General features: G+C 43.6%; 1 protein-coding gene across 4 annotated transcripts in view; it reads left to right on the forward strand.

Moving 5' to 3' along the window:
* The window catches only part of FCHSD2 (FCH and double SH3 domains 2), a 376100-nt gene that overhangs the window by 54009 nt on the left and 302246 nt on the right, over window positions 1–19845 (forward strand). For all 4 annotated transcript variants that reach the window (XM_053385391.1, XM_053385392.1, XM_053385393.1 and 1 more), the window contains exon 4: window positions 19127–19203. In XM_053385391.1, coding sequence (XP_053241366.1) covers window positions 19127–19203 — 77 coding nt within the window. The remainder of the gene's footprint in view (window positions 1–19126; window positions 19204–19845) is intronic.

The raw sequence follows: 19845 nt of genomic DNA on the forward strand, positions 1-19845 counted from the left end.
CGTCGCAACCCAAAAATTATGTTACCCGAAGGTAAAGTAACCCAAGGGTCCACTGCACTACAAAATAAATAAGCAGTATTGTAGGTGATAAAAATAAAAATTAGCCATTTTTGGATGGGGAGCTTTTATCAATTTCTGCAGTCACGCAATCAATCAGTAGCTGAACTGGGTTCCGCGCAGTCACAAAAACAAATTAACCGAAAAAGCCTCAAAAAACAAAAGCGCCAAATACAGTAGTACCTTGGTTCTCAAACTTAATCCATTCCAGAAGTCCATTTGACTTCTGAAATGTTTGCAAACCAAGGCACAGCTTCTGATTGGAGCAGGCACCCCGGAAACAATAGCCGACAGCCGCATCGGATGTACGGCTTCCGAAAAACGTTCTAAAACTGGAACACTTACTTCCAGGTTTTTGGGAACCAAGACGTTTGAGAACCAAGGTACTACTGTACTTTTTTTCACTCCACAGGCTGCAGAAACTAACTCCTGGGCATAGGAACATCTAGCTATACTGTATTTCTGTCTTATTGCGATTTAGCTTCTGTTTTTTGTTCCTCACCCACCCCATTCCATTACTGAATACAAGCATGTTATTTAGGAAGGTCTTCAGCAAAAGAACTTCTCTTCTCATGGTGGATATGTTTTGGTTGTTTCCATTTTTTGAAATTTGAGAGTTGCTCTGTGTTGCTTTCGGAATGCTTCGGCTTTTATGAAGTGGTGTTCTCTGGTGTGGTTTAATAATTTTTGTGAATTTATTTTGTATCTTGTATTGTTGCAAGGCGCTTTTGAGTTTTTTTGGGGGGGTGGGAGTAAGATGCAAGTTTTAAAAATAGATATAGTTAAGTAAACAAGTGACAACTGGGGACTGGCTGACGCATAAGTGAGTCCATAATATCTATGTTTGTCTTTAAGGTGGCACAGGACTCCTAGTTTATTTGCCACAGTGGAATAACCTCGATATCCTCTTCTAGAAACGGTTACAAATTGTTAGATTACTTCCCCCAAAGCTAAAAACCCGTCTACCTGGTGTGCGCACATTCAGGGACTAGAAAAATCTGAAAGCGGTCATCTGAGTATGTCTCCCTTGAGTACCCTAAAGACATAAGAGATTTTCATGATATCTAAAAAACTGACATTTCCTAATGTTTTGCATGAGGAATGACTAATTTTCTGAGCCTGGATGGCTGAATTTCTCCCACCTCTATCACGATGATATTACCCTCTCTCCCCAGCATTCATCATCATCATCATAGACTTTTGTTGCACTAGCCATAGGCCATGGCATCATTCAGAAAAATAACAAAAGGAAAAACAGCAATAACCATAAAAATCATCAGGCACCACACATACAAGATAAACCACGGTCACAACTGTCACAACTACTCAGATTGTTTGTTGCATAAAATAGAATAGCAGAAGATTCTCTAGTAAAATGTGCCAAATTAAATATCCAAATCCCCTTTGCAGTTGACCGCTATTTTATCTCTCTCCAGCAGCTTTTCCAGGAAGATCCTGTTCTCCCAGACTCAGTACGCTTACAGTTCATATAATCATAAAACTGTAGAGTTGGAAGGGACTCCAAGGGTCATCTAGTCCAACCCCCAGCAGTGCCGGAATCTTTTGCCTAACGTGGGGCTTGAACCCAGATTAAAAACCATGCCAGGATTCTAAAATTAGAAGCCGTGTACATGTATGCATGCTGGGTTCAATCCAGTAGGCGCTCTGTTCTTTGCAAAATGAAATTTACCTGAGAGGCCTTGGAATAATCTCTCATTTGTGAATGGGCGAAGTGCCCTTTAAGGTAAATGAGCACATGACTCTTCTTTGACTCTGGCACCCCAGATTAGACTTTAGCCCTCTTGGTTCCTGATGGAAGGGAGCCGTGTCAGGTAAGAAGCGGTGCAGCTTGCTCTCCTAATCTGGGCTACAGAGGGATGGCAGGGGCCAAGGTAACCCAGAAAGATGCATAATGTGGCCCCTGGGCCTGAAGGTTACCCACCTTGGGACCTTAGGGTGAAGGATGTGTACAAAATATAAACATATTCATAATCCTAGAGACATCACCTTGCCAACAAAGGTCCGTATAGTTAAAGCTATGGTTCTCCCAGTAGTGATGTATGGAAGTGAGAGCTGGACCATAAAGAAGACTGATCGCCGAAGAATTGATGCTTTTGAATTCTGGTGCTGGAGGAGACTCTTGAGAGTCCCATGGACTGCAAGAAGATCAAACCTCTCCATTCTTAAGGAAATCAGCCCTGAGTGCTCACTGGAAGGACAGATCCTGAAGCTGAGGCTCCAAGACTTTGGCCACCTCATGAGAAGAGAAGACTCCCTGGAAAAGACCCTGATGTTGGGAAAGATGGAGGGCACAAGGAGAAGGGGACGACAGAGGACGAGATGGTTGGACAGTGTCCTCGAAGCTACCAGCATGATTTTGACCAAGCTGCGGGAGGCAGTGGAAGACTGGAGTGCCTGGCGTGCTCTGCTCCATGGGGTCACGAAGAGTTGGACATGACTAAACAACAACAACAACAACAATTCATAATCCCTGGTTTAATTGTCTTTTAGGCTTGCCTCTGTTATTAAACCAAACACCAAGCAAGAGCAAGCCAATATTTCCAATAGCAGCCATGAATGCAAGCTTAAGCTGTGCAAGTGTGTTCTGCTGTAAAACTAGATTTCATAAAAGGTGAAAGATTTATACGATCTGAAGAGAATGAAAATGATATATAGGTGGTATTTAACTCCGAGCAGATTAGCAAAGAAGTATCTGAATCTGATGTGTGTTGGAAATGCAAAGAAATAGATGGAACATTTTGTCATATGTGGTGGGCATGCAGAATAGTCAAAGAATATTGGGAAATGATATGCAATGAGATGAAAACAATGTTTTAAAGAACATTCCACCCAAAACCAGAGGCATGGTGCAGACAGAGGTACCCAGGAGTCAGAAGAACTTATTTATGTATGCAACTACAGCAGCTTGGATTTTGTTAGCCTGAAAATGGAGAGTGAGAGAGGTTCCTAAGGAGGAAGAATGGTAACTTAAAATGATATACTATGCAGAGTTCGCAGGTCTAACCAGCAGATTAAGAGAGCAAGAAGGTCACGTATCTGAAGAGGAGTGGAATATCTTTGTGGAATATTTGGAAAATAATTTTAAACAAGTGAAAATGCTAGCAGGATTAAGGTAAATTCGACAGTATAATGTATAATAAAGAAATAGGATTGGGGGAAATTTAATTAAATAGGTTGAGTTTTTTCAGAATATGCAGAAACTACGGGAAAATTAAAAGAACCATGGAAGAGGAAGAAGGGAAGTTGATTAATGTGGATATTTAATAGTGGAAATGTATATTCTAAAACTTTTTAATTTTTTTTAATTTTTATTTTTTAACTAGAGTTTGGAAGCATTGTTTTCTAGACAGCTTAAGCAAAAACTACCTTGTTGTTGTTTAGTTGTTTAGTCGTGTCCGACTCTTTGTGACCCCATGGACCAGAGCACGCCAGGCACTCCTGTCTTCCACTGCCTTAGTACTTTCAAAAATAATGCAAACTTTGTTAGGTGATGAACATATAGCCCAACACTGATGGGTTAAATTTGACACCCATATGGAAAAAATAAAGGCAGGAAATCTACAGTTAGAGCAGGGTGTTGCACTTTCCTCAGCCACCAGCTGTGGAAAGCATGGTGGTATCACCCTTTCAGCTGTTGCTTTTTATGCCATTTAATTGTAAGGTCAGCTTTCTTAAAAAGCACCTTATGGTCAGTTCGGTATGTGAATAAAATGTAAGTTATTTTGATTTGTCTTTGCAGTTAGCGCAGAGTGCAGCTGACTTTGCAACTTGAAATGATAAATATTTTCAGACACACTTTGCCAGTATTTTGACACCTAACAATTCTGTATCCTGGGGTGTTAAAGCTCGTTACCTTTGGAACTTGAATGCAAACACATCTGCAGTGATTACAAGTCTATCAGTTATTCAGTAATGTAGGGAAAACAAAGGAGGCATTTTCTATTTTAAGAGAACCTCAGGGTTGCATTGGCCACAGCTCTTTTAAAAGGAATCTTTTTAAAGTTGCTCAACTCTCGCTTTGGACTAACATAGCTCAAATACTTGAGCTGTTACAGTGTATTTTTATAAGCACGTCCTCTAATCATGTATGAGATGAAGGGAGCTTTTAAGGGAGCCTTTAAATATATTTTAAATTTGTTTCAGTGGAATTGGGGGGGAAACACTTGGGTTTCAGGGGGTGTATGAGATGCCTTCACACCGTTGCTTAGACATATTTGTCTAGAAAGAACACAGGTTAGAAAAAGCACAAATAAAAAGGAGTCAGTATGTTTAATATCAGAGTCAAGAAATAAGTGAAAATCTTACGCAAATGGTTAAGCACAAACTTAATCCAGTGTAAAGCTCCAATTGGGCATACCCAAAAACAAGCATATAAACATCTGGCAAACGACAAGGTGTCAGCCTTTATTACCTGAATGCCACCATCTTTTTGGTAATATGTTAGTGTAAAGGGAATTGGGGGTTGCTTGTGCGTAAAGGGTGCTGCAGCTCTAGGCAGCGTTGTCTGGCTAAACCTTTCCCTGGCTGGACAGCCCTTTCTCCATGACTGTCTCAGTCACTGGCAGAATCCGTCAGTGGGCGTTTTCTGAACTTCTTCCAACATAAAAATTCCTTCACTCCAAGTCTCCGCCTAGCCTCTCTGCGCGGAAGTCTCCTGCGCAGAGTGGGCGTGCCCAACGGAGGTCCTGGGCTCTCCCTGCTGCTCTCTGTGGAAGAGTCTCGGAGCCCTCCCTCCGCAGCCTCCTCTTGCTTCCTGGTGTCCCTCCTATTTCCTTCCTCCAAGGAAGCTTTCTCTCTCTCCCTGCTGGTCCCTTCTCCTGCATCGTCAGGGAGCCTTACCTCCACCCTAGGCTCCGATGGCAGTTCCCTGACAGTTAGCTTGGTTGAAAAACACACACACACACACACACACACACACACACACACGAAATGAGCAGCTTTCCACATAGTATTGATTTGTGATATGACCACTTTAAGGTATGGCATGAGAGGCTGGGTGTTAGGATTAGCAGTTCTCCCCCAGTATGAGGAGGAACTATCCTTTCCCTGGCAATGGTTCTAGGATGATCTGATGGGCATCCACATAAAAGATGGTTCTGATGGTTTCTAGTGTCCTGAATCCCCACACTGAGCAGCTATCAACCTATAGGGCATGGAGTACCAAAATGAGAAAGCTGCTTTTTGTAGCATTAGGCTGACATTCTTCTTCAGTCCCCTATGAAGTTGCTCAACAATACCTGTATCTGCAGTTGGACTTCAAATCAATATACTTCCCTTTTTAAGGTAAAGGGACCCCTGACCATTAGGTCCAGTCGTGACCGACTCTGGGGCTGCGCCGCTCATCTCGCTTTATTGGCCGAGGGAGCCAGCATACAGCTTCCGGGTCATGTGGCCAGCATGACTAAGCCGCTTCTGGTGAACCAGAGCAGCGCACGGAGCGGTACCTATTTATCTACTTGCACTTTGACATGCTTTTGAACTGCTAGGTTGGCAGTAGCAGGGACCAAGCAATGGGAGCTCACCCCGTCGCGGGGATTCGAACCGCCAACCTTCTGACCGGCAAGTCCTAGGCTCTGTGGTTTAACCCCCAGCGCCATCCACGTCCCTACTTCCCTTTTTTTACTTGCTCCTTAAAAAGGAAGGAGCAATGTATGTCACAGCAAATGATTCATCTAAAGGGTTTGTTTTTGGAGGATTTGAGAGACTTTCCATGATTTGCAAGAATGAACATTGACAGGATGATACCTCCCTCTGGATCTGACAGGTATGGTCTTCAGAGACGTCTGCATCCTAAGGGAAGGAGTTGTCCCACCTTCTAGATCTGATCTGCTTCTGTCTACAATAGACTGAGGATTTTATTGCTGTGGCTTAGTTTGGCCACTGTGAGCAGGACTTAGGTTAGTGTGGATTCTGTTAGAATTTGGATATTCTGAAGCAAGAATATTACTATTCTTCATTAAATTTACAAATCATCCTTCATCCGAAGATCATGTCTGGTACTAGAAGCAAGAACAGAAGTACATTCAGAACAAAAGAACACAGAGACAGGGATGAAAGGATACCAGCAAACATCAGCCAAGCAAGAGGACAGGCAGAAAAGAAAGCTAGGAAAGTTGGTGTTAAAAAGAAATGTAAAATACCATGCTGATGAAAAACAGAAGCTAAGGGTTCCTTTCACAGGCTAGCAGCAAGTCTCCTCTGAAGGCAGAAGTGGTTGAGCCATCTAAGGGGTGAGAGCTCAGCTGAATAGGATGGAAGAAGAAATGATTCAATATTCTCAACAAAGTCTCACTCACCACAGCTCAGTCCCCTGATCCTGACACATCCTTCTCGGAAACTGCACTTAATCTTTCCCCCTTTTTTGGTGGTAGTTTTCATTTAATTTAAACTAGAATTTAAGACAGAATAGACTTCCATTCCCATCTGGGTGGGGATTCTGAGGTGCCTGGAGGAAGAGTGAATTCTGAGGCAGTTGAAATGTGTGCGAAAGTAAAGGCACTGATGACTTGATTAGGGATTAAAACTCAATGTGTGTCATGTTCTGTGTCTGGCCTCAGTTTCCCATCTGGTCAGAAGATGTGGAGGGTGCCCCCTGACGTGTTCATTGCCCTTACACACTAAGAGCCAGTGACTGCAAAATTGGGCAATGGCCCTTAGCTGGAGTGGGATTAACTGCAGGTCCAGACTAGCCAGCTTTCAGAAGACAACAGCTCTCTTTGGGGAGTTCTAGCCAACACCTGCCACAGTTACCTTTGTATCTATTACCTTGCCTGTTGTGATCTGGCATAGTCTATTTTCACTTTGCGCCATGTCACTCTATCAATGAAAGGACACTAGACAATGCTGATCGGATTGCCTCCATTTGTACACTTGCTGACACTCTCAAAGAAACCCTAAAAGATTACAGAGGCCAGAATTACCCTTGCAGAAGCCATTCTGTTTCTGCCTTGGCAAGGCACATTCTTCCATTTGCTTCCTGTGTCTATCCTTAATCATGCTTTCCACCCATTTTCCTGGAGCAGACATTAAGATAACCAGCTGGTAGTTTCTTGGATCCCTTCTGGGTCCCTTTTTCAGAAGGGTATCACAATGCCCTCTTCCCAGTTCTCTGGTCCAGAGGCTGATCTTAAAGACAAGTTACTCAAACACCCCCCCCCCCGTTTCTTTCTTTCTTTCTTTCTTTCTTTCTTTCTTTCTTTCTTCTTTTTTTCAAGATCACCATTTTCACAGTTTAGGACTTTGAGAACTCTTCTGTGGTTGCCACCCAGACTCAGGTTTTAATTTGCCAGCAAAGCCTGGAACTTCATCTCTTGTCACCACTCCTTGCCTCAGTTCCGCAATACTTTCCTTCCTGAGAAAGTTAGTTCAACCCCTGGAGAGTATTATTGTTGATGAGAGGCTGGGTGTGAGACAGTGGTTCACCTAAAGTCACTCTTTGTTCATGGTTGAGGTGCTAGTTCAGGGGTCAGCACATTCTTCCAGCACGTCCACTGTCCCTCAGACCTTGTGGGGGGCCGGACTATATTTTTTTTTGGGGGGGGGGGGAGAAGAACAAATTCCTATGCCCCACAAATAACCCAGAGATGCATTTTAAATAAAAGGACACATTCTACTCATGTAAAAACACGCCGTTGTCCCTGAGAGGGGGCAATGACAATAAAGATATTATTATTATTATTATTATTATTATTATTATTATTATTATTATTATTATTATTATTATTACCGGACCGTCCGCGGGCCAGATTTAGAAGGCGATTGGGCTGGATCCGGTCCCCGGACCTTAGTTGGCCTACCCATATACTAGATGAACCAGGGACTTAGTAGCATGTGTCTCAGTCGCTACACTAAACCTGTTCTGGGAGAATGTGGCCCCACATGCATGCGGAACATAGAGATCAGACCTCCCCTGGACCAGTCAAGGATACTGTTAACCAAACCAAGAAATAACCATTAATTTGGCTAGCTTGTATGTACTGTGTGATACAGCAAAGTGTTCGGCATTTAATGATAGGCATTTATCACTGGACTTTGGAACAGCACACACAGTTGCAGCAATTCTCTCATTTAATACAATGCAAAGAGAAGACAGAGCAAAAAATATTCCACCCACTTTTATATTTGTTTAGGGCTATTATAGAAGCAGTGTGTTGCAGAAAAGGATGTCCGGAAAAGAAGTATATAAAAAAAATCTTTATTTTGCAGTGTAGATGTTATGTGAGAGATCTGGATGGAGCACTTTATAATAAAACTTTAAAAGGTTCCCCTGTGGAAAGGCGCAAGGCCAAATGTATCAGATTTATAATAGTTGACAGCATGGCTATTTTCCAAGTCTTGTTCAATGACCTTCCCACTGCCCCCCTGGAGAGGGGATTGTTTTCCTCACACTACCATCAAAGCTAACTCTCCCCCTTTCATATGCTTTAATAAAAGAAGTAATTGCATTTGGAACCACAGCGTGGTTCACCTGTTCCATTTTCATAACCCATATTTGGACTTGTTTTCATTTTTAAAAGAACTGCCCATAATGTGATCAACTGATTAAGACAATCAACATGGCTGGGTTGGGTAGAGCAACAGTACAACTCACTGATTCTGCCCCTGGCATTCACAAACTAAGAGTGGCTCCATGTGGTACCATCCCTTTTGAACCCAGGTGCAACTATGAATGGACTTCCTTGGAAGGTGGTGGACTCTCCTTCCCTGAAGGTCTTTAAACAGAGCTTGGGTGGCCATTTGCCAGGGATTCTTTAGCTGTGATTCTTACATCTGCAAAGGGTTGGACTAAATGGCCTCTGGACTTCATCCCAACTCTACCTTTCTCTATGTGCGCATAAAACAAAAGGCCCAGCCCGGGAACTTCTTTTTTTAAAAAAAATAATATTTATTAATTTTCAACAATTTAAACACAACACTACAAAAAACCAAAGAAAAGCAATACAACAATACAATACCGTACAAAAAAGACTACACAACACTAACACAAACAATTAACAAAACAAAACAAAAAACCATTCAAAACACAATCCAATTTCAATATCTTATCTTTCATTCACTTGTTTCCACGACCTCCTCACACCTCCCTTTTTCTCTTCCACTTCTATTAATTGTTTCAGCAATTCCTCTCCATCTTCCTCTGTTTTCTATCCTATAATTATCTTAACACATTCTAACCTTATTTTTCCCTTTAATACCCTATTAATCTATCTATACTTAATTCCTTTTCTACTAAAGCCATATAACTTCATTCCAACATTTTTCTAACATTCATTAATTTTACAGTATTTCTGTAAGTAGTCCTTAAACTTTTTCCAATCTTCTTCCACCGATTCTTCTCCCTGGTCTCGGATTCTGCCAGTCATTTCCGCCAATTCCATGTAGTCCATCAACTTCATCTGCCATTCTTCCAGGGTGGGTAAATCTTGTGTCTTCCAATACTTCGCGATAAGTATTCTTGCTGCTGTTGTTGCATACATAAAAAACGTTCTATCTTTCTTTAACACCAATTGGCCGACCACGGTTGGCCAGCCCGTGAACTTCTTAAGTGAGACCATTGGAGCTCCAGTCCGTTTCCGTGCAGCTTCCACCACCATCTCGTAACCCTTTCCTTTTATTACCTACCTTGGTCCTGTTGTTGTTTAGTCGTTTAGTCGTGTCCGACTCTTCGTGACCCCCTGGACCAGAGCACGCCAGGCACTCCTGTCTTCCACTGCCTCCCGCAGTTTGGTCAGACTCATGTTAGTAGCTTCAATAACACTGTCCAACCATCTCGTCCTCTGTTGTCCCCTTCTCCTTGTGCCCTCCATCTTTCTCAACATCAGGGTCTTTTCCAGGAAGTCTTCTCTTCTCATGAGGTGGCCAAAGTACTGGAGCCTCAGCTTCAGGATCTGTCCTTCCAGTGAGCACTCAGGGCTAATTTCCTTAAGAATCGATCAGTTTGATCTTCTTGCAGTCCATGGGACTCTCAAGAGTCTCCTCCAGCACCATAATTCAAAATTCAATTATGGTGCTGGCGGAGACTCTAGAGAGTCCCACCTTGGTCCTACTTGCAGAGAAATGGCGGGGAGCCTGGGAAGATAAGCTTGAAATCATAATAGGCTGTGACAGGAGTGCTTCCCTTTGCAACCGCAGGTATGGCTGGAACCTCTGTAGGAGAACTCCAGGGTCCAGACTTGAGAGGCTATCTCGCTTAAGAGTTTGGCTGTACAGTAAGCCTGTTCTTGGCAGTAGCAGTGCATTGAGTGGAGCAAAGCCACCAGTCTGGTGATCCTACTGGTTCAAGCACACAGCCACGACCCCATCTAATTAAACAGCTGTGTCAGTGTCAGCGGCGGTGGCCTCAGCACACAAGACACCTCTAGTCCCTGCACTGCCCCACTTCACTGAGGATTGCATGATGGAGTTCGCCTGTGTGCAAATGCAGATGACACCCAGCTCTACCTCTCCTTTAAATCAGAACCAGTGAAGGCGGTGAAGGTCCTGTGTGAGTGCCTGGAGGCGGTTGGAGGATGGATGGCAGCTAACAGATTGAGGTTGAATCCTGACAAGACAGTACTGTTTTTGGGGGACAGGGAGCGGGTTGGTGTGGGGGATTCCCTGGTCTTGAATGGGGTAACTGTGCCCCTGAAGGACCAGGTGCGCAGCCTGGGAGTCATTTTGGACTCACAGCTGTCCATGGAGGCGCAGGTTAACTCTGTGTCCAGGGCAGCTGTCTACCAGCTCCACCTGGTACGCAGGCTAAGACCCTACCTGCCCGCGAACTGTCTCGCCGGAGTGGTGCATGCTCTAGTTATCTCATGCTTGGACTACTGCAACGCGCTCTACGTGGGGCTACCTTTGAAGGTGACCCGGAAACTGCAATTAATCCAGAATGCGGCAGCTAGACTGGTGACTGGGAGTGGCCGCCGGGACCACATAACACCGGTTCTGAGAGATCTGCATTGGCTCCCAGTACGTTTCCGAGCACGATTCAAAGTGTTGGTGCTGACCTTGAAAGCCCTAAACGGCCTCGGTCCTGTATACCTGAAGGAGCGTCTCCACCCCCATCGTTCAGCCCGGACACTGAGATCCAGCGCCGAGGGCCTTCTGGCGGTTCCCTCATTGCGAGAAGTGAGGCTACAGGGAACCAGACAGAGGGCCTTCTCGGTAGTGGCGCCCGCCCTGTGGAACGCCCTCCCATCAGATGTCAAAGAGATAAATAATTACCTGACATTCAGAAGACATCTTAAGGCAGCCCTGTTCAGGGAAGTTTTTAATATGTAACGCTGTACTGTTTTTAACACTGATTGGGAGCCGCCCAGAGTGGCTGGGGAAACTCAGCCAGATGGGCGGGGTATAAATAATAAATTATTATTATTATTATTATTACTTTCAGCAGAAAGCTAAGAGTCCTGGCATAACCTTTGCCTTCAGTCCTTGTTAGTGATGCATTCTCACAGCAGTGCAGCTACATGCAAAGGAATACGCAGTTAAACACCAGCGCTTTGCTTTTTGTGGACGCGGGTGGCGCTGTGGGTTAAACCACAGAGCCTAGGACTTGCCAATCCGAAGGTCGGCATTTGAATCCCCGCGACGGGGTGAGCTCCCATTGCTTGGTCCCTGCTCCTGCCCACCTAGCAGTTCGAAAGCATGTCAAAGTGGAAGTAGATAAATAGGTACCGTTCTGGCGGGAAGGTAAACGGCGTTTCCATGCGCTGCTCTGGTTCACCAGAAGCAGCTTAGTCATGCTGGCCACATGACCCGGAAGCTGTACGCCAGCTCCCTCGGCCAATAAAGCGAGATGAGCGGCGCAGCCCCAGAGTTGGTCACAACTGGACCTAATGGTCAGGGGTCCCTTTACCTTTACCTAAAGTTTGTTGTTATTATTTCATTTCATAATGTATATAAATCAGAGAGAACACTTGTGAAGCACCAGTGCTTTACTGCTCCTTTAAAACAATGAAACCTCTAACCAATTGTACAGATAATTGTATGGGGTTTTTTGTGGTGCAGGATTTCATACTGTTGCATGACTTCATAGTACGGTATATTTGTTGCAGTTATTTGCGTGGTTTTTTTTAATATCCATTAGTAAGTCGTAATGGAGGAAACAGTATTGTATTGTCTGAAGAGAGAGAAAACATTTCTTGAAGTTTTATCTTGGAATGTAGAATATTGTTACTTCTGTAGAAAGAAGGCATTGAAAGAAGCATCTTTCCAGCATTTGGAAAGTGGTGGTGGATTTGAAATTCAAATTTCTCTAATGGACATCAGCCCATAATTTTGTGATAGGCAGCTTTATAAAATAGCCCCTTAAAAGAAAAATTAGTTAAGACTTTGGTGAATAACTACAAAATTATGTAGTGGCTATACATATACATGTAAATTCACTCAACTAGAACTAGAACATTTTTACAAAATGCATTAAGCTGGATTTGGAAGAGTGACTGCTAACCAGCAATTTGGTTGTGCTTATTACATCAGAATTGCTAGCTGTAAATTGGATAATATTCAGTAAGCATCTCTTTCACTTCATGATCTGTTTGCAGTTCTCATATTTTGGGATGATGTGCACCCAGAGCACATATTGGAGCTTTCTATGGAAAGTTGACATTTAAAAGTTAATTTATGGTTTGTAATCTGTAGAATAAATGAATTGTATGTTTTTAATCGGTTGTGAGTTGCCTTGGAAGGATTTAGTCCTAGAAAGGAAAAGACAATAAATTAAATATCTACTTTTTATTTTTAAAACTTGCCTAGGGAGATTTGGGGAAAGCTTAGGGCAAGAATATTGCCCTTGAAAGTGTTTGCTATAGGTCTAACCTGATGCTCACTTCTTTGAACAATTTGACCACCATATAATTCAGGATTGTCAGTTGACTGGAAGCAGGGAGCCTAGTCTATTTCTGTGCCTTTTAACAGCAGCTTGTTCTGTGAAAAGCACCAGGTGAATCTTTTAATGGCATTATTATCAACTAATAGCTTCAGCTAAAGGCACAAGAGCAGACGCTTGTCCAAAAGTTGGCAAACCTTGCTTTTACATATTCTCCCTCTCGAATTGTATCAGGTTTTCTTTAATTCTGGAGAATGGGAAATTTCCGTGGATAAGGTTTAACTATTTGAAACATTGGGAACTGTTTCCCATTTTTGCCAGAGCCTGCAAATGCAAGGAGGAAAACCAGAAAAAATATGGGTGTTGGTACTACAGGAGAACAACAGTAAAAACCTATACGGCTGTGCTCTTTTGTATTCTGCAGTGGGGTTAAGTGATCCCTGAATATACTTTAAAGATGACCTTTTAATATCCTGGGTATGGAGTCCTTAACTGATGCAGCAGTTACTTCTGCCTGTGATAAAATTGCTAAGTGCACTGAAGCAGCTCAGCTAGGCTGGGGCAGAGCATTCTGCAATTTAAATTCCAGGCAGAGGATGGCTTGGTTGCGTCGAACAAAATGCATTATCTGGACCAGATAATTTTTCCTTAACAGTGGGGAAAGTTCATCACTACTTTCTCATCTTCTCTCAGATTAGCCTTATTAGTCTGTAAAGGTGGAATATAAAAGCACAGGCTAGGAAGGGGAGAGCTCACTAATTGCATAGGAGGATATTTTCAGAGGAGCTGGCCTTTGGTACTCGTAACTTTCTGCTTGACGGATCCATTGATCTTCAGCTTCCTCTCCCTCTTCCCTTTGTGATAGTATCTTATGTGAAAGTTTAAGAATAATATCAGAGTACTATGCGTGGAGAGGAACAAATATACTGTATTTTTTGCTCTACAAGACACACTTTTTCCCCTCCAAAAATTAAGGGGAAATGTGTGTGCATCTTATGAAGCGAATGCAGGCTCCATGGCTTCAGCAAAAGGAACCCGAAGCCTCCGGAGCGCAGCGGGAGTGCCTGCTGCACTCTGGAGCTTCGCATTGCTTTTGCTGAAGCCTGGAGAGCGAGAGGGGTCGGTGCGCACCGACCCCTCTCGCACTCCAGGCTTCAGGGATAGCCTCTTGAAGCCTCTGGAGCACAGTGGGAAGTTCCGCTGCGTTCCGGAGGCTTCGCGTTGCTTTTGCTGAAGCCAGGAGAGCAAGAGGGATCGGTGCGCACCGACCCCTCTCGCTCTCCAGGCTTCAGGGATAGCCTCTTGAAGCCTCTGGAGCACAGTGGGAAGTTCCGCTGCGCTCCGGAGGCTTCGCGTTGCTTTTGCTGAAGCCAGGAGAGCAAGAGGGATCGGTGCGCACCGACCCCTCTCGCTCTCCAGGCTTCAGGGATAGCCTCTTGAAGCCTCTGGAGCACAGTGGGAAGTTCCGCTGCACTCCGGAGGCTTCGCGTTGCTTTTGCTGAAGCCAGGAGAGCAAGAGGGATCGGTGCGCACCGACCCCTCTCGCTCTCCAGGCTTGGCTTTGCTGGAGAGGCGCTGCACAGCTTTCCCTCTCTGCGCAGCGCCACTTCATCTAAGCGGGAGGAGAAATGGAAGGGACCAGGAGGAAGGGACGCTGGATGAAGATTGGATTGTTTTTATTTCTTTTTTTGTTACTAGGATTGTTTTATAAAATTGATGAATGTTAGAAAGATGTTGAAATGAAATTGCTTGGCTCTAGCAAAAATGTCTAAAGAATTAGGTAAGAATATTATGGTTATGAGAAGTTGGTAAAAATAAGATTTAAGCTTTAAGTTTCAAGGTTTTCTACAAGATAAGATGAAAATAGATTAAGGTAATGCAATGAAAGATTAGGATAAATAAAGAGGGAAAGGATTTGCTGAATTAATAAATTGAATTGGAATACAAAAAAGGGAGGTGTGAGGAGGTCCGGGAAATAAGCAAATAAAAGATAAGCAAAGGAAAGATGGAATTGTTTTTAACTATTTTTATTTTGTATTTTTCTTTTTTCATTCTGTAACACTTTAAAAATCTTAATAAATATCTATTAAAAAAAAATGGAAGGGGCTCCATTTCTCCTGCCGCTTCGCTGAAGGGGCGCTGCGCAGAGAAGGAGAGATTTTTTTTTTCTTGTTCTCCCCCTCTAAAACAAGGCGCGTCCTATGGTCGGGTGCGTCCTATAGAGTGAAAAATATTTTCTTATGACTAGTATAGAAGAGACCATGATTTCTTCTGCTATGAGTTTATAAAACCTTTACCTGCTCACTGAAAAGGAAAAAAGGTGGAGCAAGATAAGAAATAAAAAGCTGAGTTAAAACACATGCACATGATTTGTGCGCGCACAGTCCATTTGCCTCTGTGGGCATCGCTCCCTGCTCCCAAGCCCGGAAACAGAGTGGAAGGGTGAGAGAGGGAAGGGAGCTGGGGAGCATGTGAGTGCAGTGAAGGGGCAATGGTAATGCCCATCAACTGGGTGAGGTGTGACTGGCACCCTAAAATATTTTATTGGGGGAGCCAAAGGCCCCTAGGAGTTGGTTTCCTTGCCCACGATGGCTTCCAAAGAGCTGGGGAAGAGACCTAAGCCCAAGCAGAGAGGCTGCAACTACAGAAATTATCCCTGGAGTCAGGTCTAAAGAGGAAGTATGGTGGAGGGAACCAAAGAGTTAAAGGATGAAAAAAATTCCTCTTTATCCTTCCTGTCTTCTTTCCATTTTTCAAAGGCTTTTCACTCATCTTGTTAATTATATATTCATGTGAGTATCTAAATGCAAACAATGTGGCTGCTTGCTACTCTGCCAATACAATTTCTCCATTTGCTTTGTTCAGCAATCTAGGAATTGCCTTGCAGACAAGCAAGAAAGCAAGCCATAGATTGTTTCTCCAAAGCTTGTTTAGTTTGCCAACATCTGCAGTGAGGTAGCCAAGCACACCATGGTTAAGCGAAGCTGCTAGGTTCACACTAATGCCAAACCATAGTTGGAACATGCCATGGTTCAAAAGCCAACAGTAAACAGTGGCTTCACATCATGGTTTATTTCCAGAAGAGAAACCAGGATTAGTTTGTAGGGCTTGATTTGGACATTCAAACAAACCACACCATATTTGGGCTAAATAAACCGGTAGCTTACTGTTATGTGCAAACCACGCCTGTGTGAAATGCTGATCATAACTTAGGCTGGTGCAGCTGAATAATGTGATACAGTACATATTCTCCATGCTGTTCACAGCATTTGTGGGGATGTAGGGTATTCTTGTCAGGACCGTGATGAGGAGGAAAGGGTTAAATCTACATGTTGCATTCGAAGTGCAGGGCAGTGTCCGGCACAAAGTATTTAAGATTCTAAAAATGACCAATTAACATACTCAGGCATATATCATGGATGTCATATGTCTATGAAAATTACCTTCCATTGTGTACTATGAGAGCAAACCCTCAGATTGTAATATTAGGAGGTCCAAAGGTTAGGCAACAGTACCTTTTAATTTCTACGTAGGAATTTAAAAAAACCCACCCCAGATTTTTTAGCCCCAATCTTTACAGTTGGACTAATTGTCATATGTACAATAATGGGATTTTGCCTTCATTTAAATATTGCAACCACGACTGTTTGAATTAAAAGGTTGCCAAGTGACCCACAAGCAAGTACTGAGCGCACTCCTAAGCCTCATGCTCTATGTAACTGTGCCAAAGGTTAAACTATTGGTAGATTTCCCAGTTGGAGCCAAACAGTGATGGTCTTTGTCTTGGGGACCTTTTGAGAGGAGAAGCAGCAAGTGTCCTTGAGAACAGAACAAGGAGGACCTTATATTATACGCTTGCTGCAAATACAAACCCACTGTACTAGTCTTCACTGGAAAAGAGATACTTTTGCTGCCATTTATGGCTACGTATGTGAGATCCCACCTGTCAGGGAACTGCCATCGGAACGAGAGGAGGAGGAGGGGCTCCACGACGATGCTGGAGAGGGGCCAAGTAGGGAGAGAGGCAGGTTTCCTGTTGGGGAAGAAAATCAGCGTGACACCAGGGATGGAGGGGGGCCAATGGGGGAAGCGGAGAGCAGGCTCAGAGACTCTTCACTGGACACCAGCGGAGAGAGCACAGGTCCTCCGCTACCCACGCCCACCCTGCGCAGAAGGCTTCCGCGCAGGGAGGCTAGGAGGAGACTGGGCGTCAAACAACTTTTATGTTGGAAAAGGTTGAAGAAACGCCCACTGTCGGATTCTGCCAGCGACTGAACAGCCACGAAGTGAGGGGCAGTCCAGCCAGGAAAGGTTTAACCAGGTCACCTAGCCAGGAGTGGCGGCAACTTACACACGAGCAACCCCATAACCATTAGACCACCCACCAATCCAAAAAATGTGCAGACCTTTTGACAATTTGGGTGAATGACAGAATTTTTATCTAGGTTCAGTAGTGCAGAGGATTAGCTGGGTATTGGTAAAATCACAATATGTTCCTTTCCACCCTATTGCAAGAGATCGTGACTGGTCTCGCAATACTTCAGCTGCGTTCGTGTCCGCAGTAGTTGTGATAGTAATTTTCTGGGGTCTCCCACATCTAAGCCCCTTGGTCTTTCTATTGTACCGTATTGGCTTCATGTCATCTCCCCAATTCCTTGGCAACATTCCCGCAAACCACTAAAAAAATTGTTCAAACAACCATGGCACAAAAAGAGTTGTGGAGGGAAATGTATATAAAAAATCCAGAATTCCTTATTACAATAAAATAAACATTATATTTACAAACAACCCAGTAATAAATCCTTATTAGGCCATGTGATGGGATGGTGAGCTGCTTGTGCGTAAAATCCTAGTCCCTCAGAGTTTGGTTAAGTCCACAAACCTCTGTCTGTGACGGAGCTCCTTAAGCATGGCTCCATCAGTCGCTCGTTGAATCGGACAGTGGGCGTTTACGGAACTTCTTCCAGCATAAAAGCTCCTTAACGGAAACGCGTCTTCTGGACTCTCGGCGTGACAGTTTCCGGCGAGGAGTGGGTGTCCCTACAGGAGGTCCTGAAACCTCCCCACTGTTCTCGCTTGAAGTGTCTCTGAGCCCTCCCTCCGACTCACTTTCCCTTGGAACTCCACTTCTCCCCCTGCTGGTCCCCTCCTCAGCTGAATGGTCTCTCTCACCCTCCGTGAGCCCCTTCACCTCCTGCGTCTCAGATGGCAGTTCCCTGACAGGCCAGTCCTGTACAGTATATTGTAATGTAAGTCAAACACATTTCAACAGAAGGTCTTCAACAGTCGCCTAATATAACATCAGAAAAACTAAACAAAATGGTTTTTAAAGGAACTTAAGGTCAGAATAAGCAACCATGCATAAAAAACAGGATAGCAATATTCACCACTAAAGAGTAAAAGAAGGGGGAAGTTAAACGTTTACTTCAAATTTCCATTATAAGCAGCCTTCCTGGATAAACTAAAAAATGTCAACAATCACTCATTAAATTAATTTTAAAATCTGCATTCGCAAATCCAAAGCCGCAAAAATTAATCTCCACAAACTTATTGAAGTCTTATTTATGGATGCAATCTTTTGCAGGCCAATTATTATAACCTACAACCAAATTTAACTTCATTCAAGCCTTTAGTGTATACGTGAAACCTTTTCCTGCTTCAGCCATAAGTACTTTATATAAAGGCTGTGTTACCTAATAGCCATACACTACCTTAAAAGGCATAAAGGATTTCACATATAATTCTTTTATTGAAATAGTCAGATTTCTTTTACACAGATCACTAGTAGTAATAAAATAGCGTTAAATACACAGCTAAAATCGCCACTGATGCTCTTCAGGAAAATCTCTCTGCAAGGTTACCAGCTTCATTGAAATTGACAGCAAAAAGCAGTCTTGGGAGTGACAGGCATAAACACAAGCCACTTTGGGGCATAGGCTTTCTGTGAAACAAATGCAGCAACACAAGTTTTCATGCTACCAGTATTTAACTCCTGTCGTAAATGTGCACCGTGAAGCATCTTAGTAGCCGTCAGTGCTGTGATCCATGAGGGTATGTTATGCCATTCTTTGAGAGTGTAGATGGGTCTTGGGTTGCTGGTCCTGTTGGGAATTCAAATAGAAGGAATTCAACACCTCCTGAAAAACTGAAAAATATTCCTGAAAATATTTTGGAGAAATGCCAAGAGTCCAAATTCATTTGTAAATAATTCTCTCTCTCTCTCTCTCTTTTAAACAGGGCATTCAGAAATTGGCTAGTCAGTACTTAAAGAAAGAGTGGCCTGGAATAAAAGCTGATGATCGACATGACTTCAGGTAATTTCAGCAAGTTCACTTGCGTTGCTGATGGCATTTCGTCCCGAAGATCAAATGCTCTTTATTTTCTTACAGATATTCTATATGGACTTGGATCCCAACTTGGTTTCTGTGGGTAGGAGCCATCCCCAGTGCAGAATTCTGGAGCAAAGGATGCCCCTGCTGGTGAAAGCAGGGGCAACTTTCATTAATTCCCCCTGCAACACTTGCATCCTCTGAAAACCTGCTCCAGATTTTGGTGACCCTCCAGAATAGTGGGAGGAGCTGTGGGGCAGGAATTAAATAACTTCTCTCCCACCCCATCCCAACTCTGTCAGCAAAGTCTCTGCTGCATCAAAACCTTTTGTGCATTGAATGAATGCACAGTCAGAGGCTAAATTTGAATTGAAGCTATTGAAATTATGAAGTTCCGTGGCTCATAAAGTTCTGGGCCTAATTCAAAGTGCTGGTTTTGGCCCAGAAAGCCTTAAATGGCTCAAAGGCTGCCTCTCCTCATATGAACCGACCTGGACTCTGCGATCATCATCTGAGGCTCTTTTTTGAGGGCTCTCGGCGAAGTCCAGAGGGCAGCAAAACGAGAATGGGCCTTTTCTGTGTTGGTTCCCTGCTTGTGGAATGCTCCCCCACCCAGGCACCTTTGTT

The sequence above is a fragment of the Podarcis raffonei genome, chromosome 4 (genome assembly GCF_027172205.1).
Source record: "Podarcis raffonei isolate rPodRaf1 chromosome 4, rPodRaf1.pri, whole genome shotgun sequence".
NCBI lineage: Eukaryota > Metazoa > Chordata > Lepidosauria > Squamata > Lacertidae > Podarcis > Podarcis raffonei.